At 41.6% G+C, this 16318-nt stretch overlaps 2 protein-coding genes across 2 annotated transcripts in view; both read left to right on the top strand.

Annotated features, from left to right (window-relative positions):
* LOC102206122 (bone morphogenetic protein receptor type-2) overlaps positions 1-12838 on the top strand; it is a 36914-nt gene extending 24076 nt beyond the window's left edge. The window contains exons 4-13 of the mRNA XM_005744270.1: positions 739-846; positions 1096-1187; positions 3372-3602; positions 5016-5130; positions 6230-6390; positions 6851-6998; positions 7362-7498; positions 8416-8588; positions 8677-10016; positions 11090-12838. Of these exons, the coding sequence (XP_005744327.1) occupies positions 739-846; positions 1096-1187; positions 3372-3602; positions 5016-5130; positions 6230-6390; positions 6851-6998; positions 7362-7498; positions 8416-8588; positions 8677-10016; positions 11090-11343 (2759 nt within the window). The 3' untranslated portion in view covers positions 11344-12838. The remainder of the gene's footprint in view (positions 1-738; positions 847-1095; positions 1188-3371; positions 3603-5015; positions 5131-6229; positions 6391-6850; positions 6999-7361; positions 7499-8415; positions 8589-8676; positions 10017-11089) is intronic.
* A 271-nt stretch (positions 12839-13109) lies between these two features.
* The window catches only part of fam117ba (family with sequence similarity 117 member Ba), a 9173-nt gene continuing 5964 nt past the window's right edge, over positions 13110-16318 (top strand). Inside the window, exon 1 of the mRNA XM_013913627.1 lies at positions 13110-13128. Within this exon, the coding sequence (XP_013769081.1) occupies positions 13110-13128 (19 nt within the window). The remainder of the gene's footprint in view (positions 13129-16318) is intronic.

Raw genomic sequence — 16318 nt, forward strand, 5'->3', positions numbered from 1 at the left:
TTTTCATGCGAGAATGGTGCTGTGTAAACTTCAAATATCTGCTCGATTTATCAAGACATCACATATTTGCATAAGTGCTCTAATGTTTTCAGAGATGCTTGCTCATAGGGGGTCATATGATTATTGGGTTTTTCTCTGTATTATTATAGGATCTACCTGACAATACAAAGCGCCTTGAGGTGACTGTTGTTGTGATTTGGTGTGGTATAAATAAAATTTAAATAAAATTTAACTGAATGTAATTACAGTTTAGAATTACAGTAGAGATTCAATTCAATTCAATTTTATTTATATAGCGCCAAATCACAACATAAGTCGCCTCAAGGCGCTTCATAAAGAGATAAAACCCTAAGCTATGCCGTGGTAAAAAGGAAAAAAAAACCTGTGAAAATGTCCAGTTATGTTGTTTTAATCACCTGATTTAAATAAAATCTTCTTAATGGTAATGGTTTGTATTTTTATCTGATGATGCTCGTGAAGGTTTACACCCTTTTTATAGGCATAAATGAATCAATACTGTTGTATTGCACATCTCTTGTGCTCCATTGCATCAGACTGTACCTTTTAGAACTGGTAGCTGGGTGTAGCTGTAGTACATTTCTTTCCTCTGACTCTTATTTAGAAATCAAAGGCCAGAGAGTGGCTTTGACCATTAACCCCCAGCCTCAGGCCCAAATATAACAGAAAGGTCACAGTTTGATTTTTACTTTTATTTACAATGTTTTCATCTGCTTGTAGATCCTCCCACACTGGGCTACAAAGAGACGGTAATTATCGCCCTGGCAACAGTCTCCGTGTTGGCTGTGGTAGCTGCAGCAGCCTTCTTTGGTTACCGCATGATGCATGGTGAGTTGCCATGACGCCAAGGTGTGAGGAAGAGAATTCATTATTCAAGGCTTTTTAAATGTTTTTTGGTAGAATTTGATGAACTAAATCAGAGCTGTTGTTTTGCTTAAATAATAATAATGGATTGGATTTATATAGCGCTTTTCAAGGCACCCAAAGCGCTTTACAATACCACTATTCATTCACTCTCACATTCATACACATAAATGTGTCTATATATTTGTGTTTTTTGTATCCTGTGTATTATAGGAAATGGCAAACAAGGCCTTCACAATCTGAATATGATGGAAGCTGCGGGTTCGGAAAGTTCTCTGGACCTGGACAATCTCAAACTGCTGGAGGTCAGTGCGCACATCAGACTCCTTGTCCTCTTTTGTGGCTGCAGGAGCTGTGACTTGGAATATATTTAGTTTGGAGCTGCGCAGTCATCTTTCATAAGTTGAATCAGTTTGTTTTCTGGCCCAGGAAAGAGCCAGAGTATTTAGTGTAGCGGTGGGATGTGCCAGCTCAACATGATCAAATGAGCCAATAGGAAGAAAATACAGCCATGACTGAATTGTTGTCCAGCTATTTAAATACTCTAGATTTAGTAAGATTACTGCCATGGTTCCACACAGCACATTATTCTTAGTTTTTAATTGGTACAATAGGGATGTATGTGAAAATAGTAAAGTAAATCCCTCTTCTTCTTTTTTTCTCCTCCAAATCCTGAGGCCTTTATACTGGTGGTTTTTTTTGTTTTTTGTTTTTTGTTTAAAGAGATGATGTTGCTTCTCCAGCATCTCTGCACAAGGTAGTGTGTTTTTGAGAGTACAGAGACTCTAAGCTAGAAAGAGAAAGGAGAAAACAAAAATGCACTCAAAATACATCAAGGATTCTGGTTATGTTTGTCATTTCAATGTGACTTTTATCATCTGATCACAACAGGAGGCATTCAGTGACAGGGGCAGGCATACAAAAATAGAAATGTGCTTACACTGTCACAGGATCCTGAAATCCTGATACTAAAGAGGGAGAGCTCATAATGTGATAGGAAGTCGGCAGAGTTTGGATGCAGCCACGTTAGCAATATAAACAAAGGACTGGAATACAAATTAATGCTGGATCTGATTAAAGTAAGTCCAGGGAGACAGCAGGATGGCAGCAAAATTTCAAAATCACAGTTTCACTTATTAAAATGTTTCCATTTAATGTCATCATCATAGTTCAGTTTCCTACAAACTCAATTTCTGCAATATGCTGAAATTTCCAAAGCAACACGGGCTATTTTTTGGTTGTTTACAACCTGATTCCTCAAATGAAATTCTGGCATTTTTCAGCCTGACTCTCAGTCTGTGACTCATGCTGAGTGCACTATCCCACTGTGGTGTATGGCAAGCATGAGCTTTCCTTTTAAAGCTAGGATTGGTTATCAACCTGCCAGTTTGTCCTTAGTAGTATTCACCATTTATTTCAAAGAGGTAAACACTTAAATATTCTGAAAAAATATGTGTAGTTGTGTCAGTAACTACTAATTGACCTAAAACATTCAGTTTTCGGCTGTCGGGGATCCCGAAGGTTCAAACTGACCTTTTAGGAGAAGAAATAAAACATTCAATCTTACATTTTAGTACATAAAGTATATTCTTCAAAAGACATAAGCAAACTCTTTGCTTTTAGTCACCTTATCACAAAATGATAATAAATAGATCCAAGAGTCACAGCAGTTGATTATCCCACAAAAAAGAAGCGAGTGTGTGTGTGTTAGTATATGTTAGGCCAGTTAAAATGAACAACAGCTAGAAAATACAATTTCCGTTGTGTACTTTCATGAGAGAAATAAGATATGAACATAATGACCCAACGACACTGGTGCAGGCATGTTTTCTCCTCTTTCTGACATCTGTTCAGTGGGTTTAAATTCAGAGTCAGTGAGAGAGAGAGAGTGACATTTTGTTCAGGCAGGAGTTGAATTCAGAACACTGTCCTTGCAGTTTATCAAACGCAGGCACATGTTCCTTCACGTTAAACTGAAGGCTGGAAAGCCAGCAAACCTTACTCAGACAAAACAGGGTCCATTGTTTCCCGCAGTAGATTTTATAACCAGGCACGAATGTTTGGAGATGAAAATTGCCCAGAAATAAATGCCCTGGTAAATTCAGTTCTTAACCTCTTGCTGATGACTTTTTAGCCAGACTGTTTGGGGCTTAATGGCTTGCTGTTTTTTCAGCTCTCTAATTGAATGATTTGGCTGTTTAACTCTGCTGTTTGCCTGTAATTTACTTTCTTTCCTATCTGTCTTCTTCCCTGCCTGTCTGGGTTTGTTGTCGTACCTACCTCTGTTACCGTTTCTGTTTTTGGCTCTTTCGTGTTTGCAAAAAGTCTTTTCTGTGTGCTAGTGTTTCTGTAATAGGACTCAAACCAACTCAGACATAATTACTGCTTCATTCAGATATTCTCTTACTAGACAAACAAGTACCAAAGGTCTAGAATGTCAAAGAAGTCTATTAATAGTCTGCATTTCTTGCTGTCACCACCTCTTTCAGCTGATTGGGCGTGGCAGATATGGAGCTGTGTACTGCGGCTCTCTGGATGAGCGGCCTGTCGCCGTAAAGGTGTTTACTGCAGCCAACAGACAGAACTTCCTCAACGAATGCTCTATCTACCGGCTGCCGCTGCTAGAGCATGATAACATTGCTCGGTTCGTGGCAGCCGATGAGCGGACGGGCCCAGAGGGACGCACAGAGTACCTGCTGGTCATGGACTACTACCCACATGTGAGTACAGGGGAAGCAGTACCCATGTAAGTGTTATACATGAAGCATGTGTGTTCAGCATACAGAGCGTTTTCTTTTTCTTTTTACCTGCTGTTCCTTGAACTATTTGTTAAGCTTTGAGTAATGGAGGATTGACAACGCCTGTTTAATTTAATACTACAGAATTCTGGGAGAAGCAAACACAGCTGGTGCAGCAAATCATACTCATGGCGTTTTAATAAGGAAGTCAGTCAATAATTACAGCAACTGTAATACGATTTCATGCTGCATCCAGCATCAATAATTCTCCTCACACTAGCTCAGCCAATTAAAGGGCATTCTCCAGCTAGAAAGGTAACATAAACACTGGCTGTTTATAGTGCCTCCATAACATCTGGACATATTAAAGCAGGTTCACTGAGAGAAAATTGTGGACACACACTTGATAATTTGAATGTGTTTCCTGTCAGTGTTTCACAGTTAAGGCCACCTTTGTTTTGCCAATAGGAAGATAGTAATTTGAAGTAGCAGCATGAGAAGATGATTAAAACCTCTTCAGTCTATGTAAAATCTCCCACAACCAACATCTAACATGTCTTTATTGCAAACAAAAATGGCTAACTTATCCTGTTTTTTCAGTGTCATTATTGGAAGTGTGCTTCCAGCCATTCTCAAAATGTAGCAGAGAAGAGAAAAAATGTTGAGTAGGTTAAAAAGAGGCACATAAAAAGAACCTTAACACTGACTGCTGAAATCTAGTCTTAGGAACTCAACTGCAATTTTAATGTGTACTTAGCAAAAAGCTCAATATGCTTGTTGTCCAAACCTTGAGCTAATTACTAGTCAGCTGACTTGCAGTCCAGCCTATAAAAGGAACCTCTAATTTATGATAACCATTAGTCCTAATACACATTGTCATGGAAACACAGTGCAGTCCAGGACAGGAGACTGGGACACATAATGCATTCAAGTAAATGATAATATAATCAATTTAAAATGAACAGATGTAATGTAATTTTCTGTAGTAACAGATGCACAAATTGCCTTGTGATTGATTCTGAGAGAAAAAAATTAAATGTGTGTGTGTTGGGAGGGAGGGGGCGGGGGGGTTGTTTGGTGCACTAGGCCCAGCCAAGACTGATGGAGATAATTGAAGCAGGAAATTAATAATATCCAATATAATTTCCACTAACCAGTTTTCATAGAGTTGTTGCTGATACCTATCATAAGATGTCATAACTTTATGCCAGATTTTTTTCATCTAAATCATAAATGACTTTTCTACTGCAGAACAATAAAATCACTGCAGTTGCCTCAAAACTCGACGGAAGTGCAGTGATAAGATGTTTGGTTCAGTTACACTGTGAAACTCTGCATCCTACACCATCTTAATTTCTTTGTCCTCTATATTCTTGTCCTCCATGTGGTTCTCAGGGCTCTCTCAGTCGCTACCTGAACATCCAGACCAACGATTGGGTGGGCAGCTGCCGACTGGCTCACTCTGTCACCCGCGGCCTGGCCTACCTGCACACCGAGCTCTTTAAAGGAGGTGAGCTACACAGAGAGATTTAGAGTTAATTACTACCAAGACTGCCGCTTTCTCCTGTTACTGAAGCACAAACACATTTAAAGAATTGTCGTGGGAAATGGGAAAGTATCTTTGTTTTTAGCCCAGTTAGTTTGTTGCTGTGTTTTGTTTTGTTTTTTTAAAGAAATGCTTTGGATAGTCTGTGTTTCTCTTTCTCCGCTCTGTTCCTAGTACTTTCAGCTGTCTTACTTGCGGCACACTGCAGCTGCACGTGGGTGAATTTGTCTTAGAGTGCTGTATATCCCTGCATTTTGAAAAACACACGTACACACTTAGCACACGCCCAGCCATGGGTATTTATAGACTGGCCTCAAGCTAGCCTCAGAGAGAGGGGAAAAGGGAGACAAACAAGAGAGGAGAGATAGGAATTGAGGTAATATGCGAGTATCCCTGTAGCGTAGAGCTCGCTGGAGCCAGAGTCTCAAGTCACCAAACCTCAGACTGATTGGCTACACTTGGCCCTCCTTTTTTTCTTTTTTAAGAAATGGCATGGGAAAGAAGGTACACTAATACTTTTTGTGAGTAAGAGAGACTGTAAGCCCAACTTGCAGCACAAACAAGATAAACTTGTATTATTTTGCAAAGGAAAAAAGACAGAGGGGGCTAAAGTCACAGGCAACAGGGAGCTGGTGTTTGTTAGCTCTGTGCAGCAGCTAACAGCAGAATCTCTTGCCCCCCGCCCCCCCATTGGTCCTGCACATCAATAGCAGGCAGCACATAGCTGTGGTGACTTCCACAGCTTGCAGCAGTCTTCAGTGCACCCTCTGCTGGACAGAAGGATACTGCAAGTGGAGGCCATTGATATGATCTTAATCCCATTGTTGTAGATTAGATTAGAGGATTTAGTTGTCTGTTAATAGTGCAGCTTGTTTTGAACAGTGAGTAATGAGGGAAATCTGAATCTATGCATATATGAAGCCTTTTTAATCAATTATCATTCATTAGCAAATCCCACAAAACCTGCTTGAGTGTGCTGTCTGAGAGGTTTTGGGAGTACTGTACATGCTAACATCCTTAATGAAAAAGAAATTAGCCTAAATTTTGCAATTCTCCCTTCAAGACTTGTATAAGCCAGCGGTTTCACACAGGGACCTGAACAGCCGAAACATCCTCGTCAAAGCCGATGGCACGTGTGTCATTATCGACTTTGGCCTTTCCATGAAGCTGACAGGGAACAGAGCAGCACGGCACGGGGAAGAGGAAAACGCCGCTATAAGTGAGGTGAGTGTTCAGGAGGAAGCAGAGGATGCACCTGTATTGATGAGTGTAGTCTACTAGAAAGACAGCAGCAGAGGCAGGCAGTCAGGGTTAAGCACGGGAGTAAAATGGGAGTAGACAGCAAACAGCAAAGAATAGACTGCATCTTACAAGCATCAAGTTCAGATGAAATAAAATGGCATGGCTACTGAACTAAACACGGAGAGGCTATAGGCTACAGGAGATTATGTTTCTATAGAAAACAGTCAATGTGGTTTCTGGCATATATGCATTCATTTAGTTTAGCACTTTGTCAGCAAAGATATAGCCTGCTGATATTTTGTCAAAGCTGAGATTATGAGATCTAATAATGTGATCCAACTACATCCACAGCAAACAAAACCCACCTGTGTCGGTGTTACAGTATTTCTGGACAGTTTAACAGTTCCACCACACCCCCACTTACACCTTCTTTGTCTTCCAGGTGGGGACTATCCGTTACATGGCCCCCGAGGTGCTTGAGGGCGCGGTGAACCTGAGGGACTGTGAGGCAGCACTAAAGCAAGTGGACATGTATGCCCTAGGCCTAGTCTACTGGGAGACCTTCATGAGATGTACTGACCTTTTCCCTGGTGAGTTAAATCTGCTTTGTGTTAAGTCATTCCTACTGTGGGATTGCCACTTAAGAATAGAACAGAATAGCCATTTATTGTCATTCTGCATGTACAACGAAATTATGTGTGCTGCACACCAACTGTGCAGGAGTAAAATATAAATAGTAAGACAGCAGGAATAAATAGCAAACAGACAAAATGTATACAAAACAAGAAAAAGGCACACATTAAATATAGAAAGACTGTAAAGCTACTTGTGTTATGCTCAGGAAAGGAAGCACCAGGTGAAAGGTGCATTTTTAGCAAACTTAATGGGTATTTCTGATATGTCATAGACATCTAAAACGAGGCTTTTCTCTTCCTGTCCCTGCTTATCCCTAGGAGAGTCTGTGCCAGAGTACCAGATGGCCTTCCAGGCGGAAGCAGGGAACCACCCAACATTTGAGGACATGCAAGTTCTGGTATCCAGGGAGAAGCAAAGGCCTAAATTCCCTGAGGCCTGGAAAGAGAACAGTCTGGTGCGTATGTATGTAGGGAATAGGGCTAAAATGAGAATGCTTTGAGAATACTGCCACATTGTAACAGGATAGCAAAACAATTCCGCAAACAAAAAAGCTTAGAAATAGTCTGTTTTGGAGCTTGGCTATATAGCAAAATATTTTTTTCCCCATCAATCTTTTCCAAAGATGTTTACCCTGGCTTTATTTGTTCAGAAGCTAATTTTTCTGTAGCTCCAAAATCCTGTTTATGTGTGAGTGAAAAACTAGTAATGTTTACAAAAATACTTGCGTACATGTGGATGGTGAAGATGATGAAGTTGTGTAGAAAGGCAGGACGAGTTTGGAAGCGATCCAATCAGAAGTAATCTCAGTAATGTCAGACACGCACAATTTGATCTGCTCCCAACAAACAGGCTGGGAGGATGGCCTCAGCCCATGAAAATGCAACAAAATGCCAGTGCTCAGAAGGAGAGAAGAGTAGACGTATTGATATCAAGGACAATTTGTGAAGCTAATCTCACCGGTAAAAACACTAAAAATCAACTGATAACTTTAGATTTAGTCTTATGATATCTCTTAGTCTTATGATACTTAGTTCACTAAAATTTTAAGAACTTAGAAGTTTTAGTGAAAAGAATGAATAAAACAAAATCAAAATTTGCAGTCGAAATGACCACTGTTTCCAGAAACCTAGTTCTGGGTTTGGTTCAATTGGACATACACTTGATTACATAGTCCAAAGCAAACCACCAAACCCCCCAATTGTTTATAATTTCTCTGTGTGTGTTGCAGGTGGAGAGTTCATTTTCTAAAGTTACTCCAGCTTAGGGGATAAATGACAAAATGCAGAAAGTGTTTCTATTACAAGCACTGCAGTGTTGATATTGTTGATACTAGTCATGTAGTTAATAGCCATAATATGCTGTGTTTTCCAGGCGGTTCGATCTCTGAAAGAGACAATGGAGGACTGCTGGGACCAGGACGCAGAGGCTCGTCTCACAGCTCAGTGCGCTGAGGAGCGTCTGGCGGAGCTGCTCCTCATATGGGACCGCTCCAAGTCTGTCAGCCCTACACTCAACCCCATGTCCACTACACTGCACAACGAGAGGTATGTTTCAACAAAGCCACATCCTGTCATTGTATTCATTGTTTCAAATGATCTTGCTGAGGTTTTCAACACTGTTTCTTTGATCCAGAAATCGCATGACGCCAAAGTCTGGCCCGTACACAGACCATTCGTCTACGTACATTGAAGAGCATGAAGGTGTAGCCAAGAACACGCAGGTGGATGCAACTAGTTCTTTGACTGGTAGAGTTGGGGTTGGGACCGGAGAGAGAAACAGGAATTCCATCAACCAGGAGCGTCAGCAGCAAGCAAACGCCCGTCTGCCCAGCCCAGAAAGCAGCACCACCAGCATGGGCATGAGAGGTAGCCCTTCAGCCTCTGCTACGACTACCACTATCATCTCTGAGTCAGAGGGACTCGCAGGGGCCACCACAGTGCCCGTGTGCCTACATCTTACCCAAGAAGACCTGGAAACCACAAAGCTGGACCCTAAAGAAGTAGACAAAAACCTGAAGGAGAGCTCGGATGAGAACTTAATGGAGCACTCCCAGAAGCAGTTCTGCTCACCAGACCCACTTAGTCCTGGCAGTTCCAGCCTGCTTTATCCACTTATAAAGATGGCGAGTGAGGTCTCCGGTACATCAGACACTGCTGCCACAATGCCCCCTACCATCTTTCCCTTGCCCAAGCAGCAAAACTTGCCCAAGAGACCATCCAGTCTGCCCCTGCGCAACAAGCCTGTCAAGAAGGAATCCTCCTCCTCTTCACTAAGGTTTAAGTTTGGGCGCTCAGGAAAGTCCAACCTGCGCCAGGTGGAGGGAACAAAGATGAACATTAGTACAGTTACGGGCACAAATTCGGCTGGAGAGGTTCACCGAGGCACAGGCACAAACAACTTACCTGTTCGACGGGATACACATGCCAATGCAGCCATTAACGGCACCGTCAATGGTCACATCAGTGCTGGGATCTCATCCATAGTAACAGGTGGAGCGACAGGTTTTGGAGGCTCCAACATAACTCACAATGGATCTGGAGCTCTGAGGTCAGATGACAGCCGGCTGTCCCTCGGCGTCATCACAGCGAGCCCCGATGAACACGAGCCTCTTTTGAGCCAAGAACGAGAGCAGCCTGATCAAAGAGACGCGTCCACGAATGTGACCGCTCTCCGCTCGGCCCGACCCAACACCAACAATAACAACAGCAACACGGGGCATGGCCAGGGGGATGGCGACAGCGGCGGAGAAAGTGATGAAGGCGAGCCAGAGGGAAGCAGTGAGGGGACAAGCAGGGAAACTACGGTGCCCCCAGGAGAAAGCTCACTGTCGGGCACTGTTGCAACAGACCCCCAGGGGGAAGCTCCAGTCACCATGAGAGGAGAGGCCCTGCTCAGGCAGCCCAGAGCCCGTAGGCCAGAGAGACCTAACTCTCTGGATCTGTCCTTCACAACACAGGACCTGGCCTCACTAGGTGAGAATCATTTGCAAGTATTCTGTAGTTGTATTGGCCCATTGGATCATACTGCAGTTTAATTGTCTAAAAACAACTCTTAAATTTCTCAGAGGGTTCAGTAATTTCCAAACAGAGCAGGTCTCTGTTGTTTATATTAAATATTACTGAACAGGGAGAAATGGTACATCTCCATGAGGGGCTGTTTTCAGTGGCAGCTAATCCAATTTGTTGCTAAACTGACTATTTTTGGAAGCACAAAGGTGTGTGTGTGTGTGTGTGTGTGTGTGTGTGTGTGTGTGTGTGTGTGTGTGTGTGTGTGTGTGTGTGTGTGTGTGTGTGTGTCTCTATATTTCGGGCTTTGAACCACACATATTGTAGATACATTCAGTGTTAATTTGACTGCAGATAAAACGAATTGGCAAGAAGCCGAACCTACAAATGTTTGGCATATTTCATTTAATAAAGTACTTCAAACAGCCCTCTGTTGCTAAATTGTATTATAACTAATTGTAATCCATCCGTTATTAACTATGCACATGAAAGTCAATTTGCTCATAACAGATGTCTGCAATATATAATGGAAGCATGAAGTTTGAAAGACATAATGTTTACTAGGCACAGAGAGTGTTGTTGCATTATGGGAAATGTAGGGTCCAAAGCTTTTTGTAGGTTACACAGTCAAAATTGCTGCTTCTGCTGCTTTGATTTTGGTCATTCTTCTTTTTTCTTCTTCTTCTTTTTTGTGCTCCAGTTATTGGATTTATTATCAGTAGTTTTTTATCTATTTAAAAAAATAAATAAAATAATAATAATAATAATAATGTTGGAAAAAAGAGGCTTGTGAAATGTAGAAATCAATAGTTTAAACTGAATTGTTGGTCAAAATAAGAAACATTATATTTTATTCTTTGTTTCATTTAGAATATTTTAGAAATTAAATGTCTAATCCAGCAATTCAGTTAATAATCAGTGGTTAATAGAAAAGAAGGTCCTTATCAAAATGTGTAGTTTTTCATGGCCTCTTTAATGATTTTCATGCACAAAGGTGTTGCTACATTGCTCATTAATCATTGTTCCACCCTGTTTTCCAGGAGATGGTTTAGTCCAGCCAGATGGAGCGTTGGGGACCGGAGATAAGATCAAGAAGCGCGTCAAAACCCCTTATTCTCTGAAAAAGTGGCGACCCACCACATGGGTCATCTCTACAGATACCCGGGGGCCAGAAGTTAACAACAATGGCTCTACCCGAGGTCAAAGTCACAGTCAGAACCGGCCCAAGTCCAGTTCAGCCATCTACCTGCGGGGGGGCAGCTTGGCCAGCGAACCCAGTGACACGCATGTGTAAACTTGGACCCTCTAACAGGCCCGGCAACACTATCTAGAGAGCACTTATTATTTTATTTTGTGTGGAGCTCTCTGCTCTGAATCAGCACGAGGAAGCTATGGAATATGTCACAAACCAACAATAGAGTCTGATCATGTACAGTAATTAGGTCTGTCCCGCTCCTGTGTGTCCTTCTGATGGCATTGCTTTAAATGGAATCCAGCTATGCAGCATTTTCATTGGCTTCTGTTTCTGCATTGTTTGTTTTGTGTTTTTTAAGTCTTGGTTTGAAGTTTCATAGTGGTACATTAATTCATTTTTTTTTTAATTTGTGCACTTTGAATGAATTTGAAATCAGTGTTTCCTAAACGTGTCTGTTGCGACCAAGACGAAGATTGGTCTCTAAACTTAAACAGGCGATGAAAAAACAATCAACACTCGAGCGCTCGGTTACTCCCCCTTTGCTCTATCGAGTAAAGTGAGAGTGGGCTCTGTAAACAAATTAATGGTCTTAAAAGACAAAGCAACTTTTTAAACATTTTCCTTGTATGCAATACCAATTGTTGTCTCATGACTTTGTATCCTCTTTTTGTATCATACCTTTTAATTGTGCAATAGGATGTAGCTTTTAGATGCTTTCAGTGTTTTTATTGCTTCAATTTTTTTATCCTGTTGTTATTTTGATATGTTAATCTCTGTTGCACTTATGAATAGTCACAGTCGTTTTGTAAACAATCCATCGCACACTATTGTAACCCTCGCTCCCCCCAACCTGACTCACGAGGAGAAAATAGCTGACAATCCTCCTCTTTGGACTATCTTTATGGGAACGCTAACACAAAAGAATCAGTCCCAGCTGACTTAAAAGTGGGCTGACGTGGAACTTGTCTGCTTGCACAATTACACCAGTAACAAATCTCATTCTGGGGTCTTACAATCACTGGAGCTGAACTTACAGAGGCATCTGTTACAGTGGCTGACTGGAGTCACTGTACCACTATCATTTGACCTCAGTATGGACTCTGCATTTAGCTGTCTGTCTGCAAGACATGAAATATTACAAACCCCAGATTCTGCTGTTCAAACACAAATCAAAAACTGAAGAAAAAAAACACACTGAAGCACGCTGGATATTACTTTTTTGTTTCTTGTCGTCTCATCCCCTGACGGTGGAGTGAGTGATGTGTGTGTGTGTGTTGAGTGAATGTGCACGTGTTATTTACTCGCGCTGTACAGGCGTGCTGAAATGTCGACATACTCATTCTGTATTTTCAGCGCTGCTTCAGGGCATATGAAAAGATCTCATTTATGTTTTTGTAATCTGTAGTTTGTATCAAAAAAACAATCCTTACATGTATCGCATTAATATTTGCATCATTTTTATGGTATTGTGTTTTGCATTCAATGGACATTGCCTTTGATTCCATTGCTATGCGTCTGCTTGGTACAGTTTCTGTAAACATTTTCAAGTCAATATGGAAGAAGAAAAACCCCTCAATAAATGTATGAAATAATTGTTGGGTATATACGTTTAATCTGTGTTTGGGTTCATGCCTTTGGTGCCCCTGAGGTGTTGTCAGCATTATTCAGAAGAAAAACATTTGTGGACGATGTGCAAGGTTAGAACCTGCTGTGAAATAGCTATTTTATTTATTTAACACCATATTTACCACTTTTATGCTATGAAAACAAGATTTTTTTTTCAAAATAACTATATTGTATAGTCTTTTCTGGTCTTGGTCACACAATTTTTAAACATTTTGTTTGTGCAAAATTAATGTGGTACAATGTTGGTCACTGCCACTGGTAAATCTGCTGATAGCTGTCACTGAGGCCAATATTGACAAAAAAAGGTGATTACTTATTGTTTTCTTTTGCTTTTGTTTGTTTTTTTGTTTTTCGTCAGGAAGGACATCGGCGTTATAATCTTCCAACTCAAACATCGCTGTGGTGGCCTCTTGTGAATAAGGAAAGAGTCTAAAGTGTTTTAAGACGCTTAACAGAACAACAGTGGCAGCACCAAAGGACTAAGCTACACTAATACAGCCGCATGATGAAACACTTGGCTGTCTTGGACGTAAATCAATGGAATCATTCAAACAGAAATAATATCGGTTGGGTTTTTTGTTTTTGTTTTGCTTTTGTCTTTTTTGCACCCCTGTCGACCAACCCTCTTAATTCTCAGTGATTAATCAACACTAGGTAGTCATATCCTCTCGCGCTTGTTTACTTCACCTCTGTTCTCCGCTGTCTGCTCCACGCGCCCTAGCAACTGCAGCATCAGCACGAGCAGCTCAGCGTTGGTAAGCTACGTCAGAGCACTACTTCTTCTGCGCCAAGTCAGCCGGGAGCAGCCAGGACGTACCGGAAGTCGATCACATTACATTCAAAATAAAGTGCCACAAACCTACGCTTTTTCGTGTTTTTTTATTATTATTTTGTATCATCATAACTAAGAAATTCAAAGTGGAAAACGGCTAATATAATCGTTTATTTGTAAAAATGATACTATAAAAATTATGGTTATCTGCTTTATACAACTTTCTAATGATTTCATTAGTTGAGCAACGAAATTAAGATGCAATCCTCTCAGTGCAAAAGAATAATACAAAACTACAATAAAGTTGTGTGTGTGTCTGTCTATACAAAAACGAAAAACACAATTATTTCCGTATTGCACTTATAATAATAATAATAATAATAATAATGGATTGCATTTATATAGCGCTTTTCGAGGCCCTCAAAGCGCTTTACAATTCCACTATTCATTCACTCTCACATTCAAACACTGGTGGAGGCAAAGCTACAGTTGTAGCCACAGCTGCCCTGGGGCAGACTGACAGAAGCGAGGCTGTCATATCGTGCCATCGGCCCCACTTGTCCTCATTTGCCGGTGTTGATGTAAATACCAAAGACAACTGTTGTCGTGATCATATATATTAAAGTGAAAGTACCAAATGATCATGATTACGTGGACCTGACAGCGTGCAGATTTGATTTAGAGGATAACAACCGGAAGTATCGGTTACACCGGCTGACTTCACACTGCACTGGTCCCTCTCCCGTTGTGTGAGCGGAGGCTAGCCCAGCATCACCGCCTTCTTCTTTCTATCCTTTCTGAATGTGTTATTCCTGTCTTGTTTTTTGTTGTTGTTGTTTGTTTGTTTAGTTTTTTTTCCAGCTCATCACAAACTCCACAGACGAGGCACCCTCGCTCTGTTTTTAACAGTTATTTTCTTCGAACACAAAGCGTTTGGCTAGACGCTTAAAGCTGTCGCGTTGCTTCAGCCGGGAGAGAAAAACATCCATCCCCGACGTCTCGAGGAGGCAGGGTGCGAACACAGCAACGCCCATTTTGACACAAGCGGTATCGCTGCTGTCCTCACGAAGGCCGTGTTTCTATTTTTTCCCTCTTTTTCGGTGTCTGCCTTTGATATCTGAGTCTACCTTCCTTACTTGTAATCTTCACCCTGGTCATTCTGCCCTGCCTTTTCTCATCGCATCTGTAGCATCTTCGAGTAGTGGCAACAGGGTCCGGGGCTGCCGAAGAGCTCCCATGCCCCTTTGCATGCAGCGCACCGAGACTGCATTTTGCAGGTGAGTCTGATTTTACATACACAAGGTCAGAAATTTGGATGCTGTTCCTGAGCATGGATTATAGCACCAGCGTGGAATATGTTTTTGTATGTGTGAGGAGGGGTGGCGTGCTTCCCACCAAACACAATCGGCCTACATTTCACCGTGCAGGCTTTTGTATGGAGATGAACGTGCAGGGAGCATTAATTTTTCGTATTAAGGTCCTCTCATCTAAGGGATATTTCATCCCCTAATATGTCAAGTTAGCATGGAGGATAGATAGTAATAAAACAGGCAATGTTCAACATTTACAATTAAAACCACATCTATTCTCTTAGTGGTTCGGGTCATGTTCTTAGGCCAAAAAATGTTCTGTTGTTCATGTTGTTCTGACAACAACATAACAGAAGGTTGAGCCACTCTTCTATTATTTCTGCTACTACTACTGCTGCTACCAGTGTTACTATTGCTGGTAGCGTACACTGGGCAGGTGATTTGTGGGCAGCCGCTGAGGCAGGAAAAAGCTGCCATCAAAATAAAGTGGTGGGAGCATTTCACTGGCAGACTGCTGATGCTGAAAACCCCGCTTAGCCACACACACAACCAACCAAGTTCTCTTGTGTGTTAATAATGATCAGAAACACCCCCCCCCCCCCCCACACACACACACACACACACCACCGACGTTTCCTAGCAACAGCTATATGCACTGGTCAAGGCCCCTGCCAAATTTAGCTCAAGGACACACACACACTACCAGTCAGAGCTGTGTGTTTGCATTTATGGATTCATGTTCTATTCATTTCAACATTATAAGAGAAGATGAATGAGTTGATTCTTTGTTATCCATTAAAACTGTCTGCAGTGTGTGTTTGCACTGTTGCACTGCCGTTCTGCTGTCATAGCAGATGAGGGAGAATTCTGATGTTGAACTGTACTTTTTGGTATTTAAACGTTGTAAATAATCATGATCTCAATATTGAAAATGTGATTCATTAGAATGCAAAGAATTCTCTGTTATCAGAGAATGCATAGACTCAGAATTACATAAAAGAAGCTGTTGTTAATGCTATATCAACAACCCTACAGTGAGATGGACAGAATCACTATAAGTGGCGTTATATACAAGGTTGTAATATACTGTGTATACCAAATTTTTGCCTATACACAATCCTAGAGGTTTTGTGCAATTCACTGATGGTGCTGGTACCCTGGATGCAAGAACCCATGGGTGTCAGTGAATCACTGCAAAACCTCAACCTGCAGCCAGGGTCAGTTGGGTACGCTCCCCTGCTCTCATTTAAGGTGTCTTAATGCCATTAACCAGGGGGTCGTGTGAGCCTGGCATAGCTGCTCTGCCCAGCATGGGATGGATTAACATCAATCTGGCCACACACACACACACACACACACACACACA

The sequence above is a fragment of the Pundamilia nyererei genome, unplaced genomic scaffold (genome assembly GCF_000239375.1).
Source record: "Pundamilia nyererei isolate P.nyererei 1_Seehausen unplaced genomic scaffold, PunNye1.0 scaffold00141, whole genome shotgun sequence".
In the NCBI taxonomy this organism is placed as follows: domain Eukaryota; kingdom Metazoa; phylum Chordata; class Actinopteri; order Cichliformes; family Cichlidae; genus Pundamilia; species Pundamilia nyererei.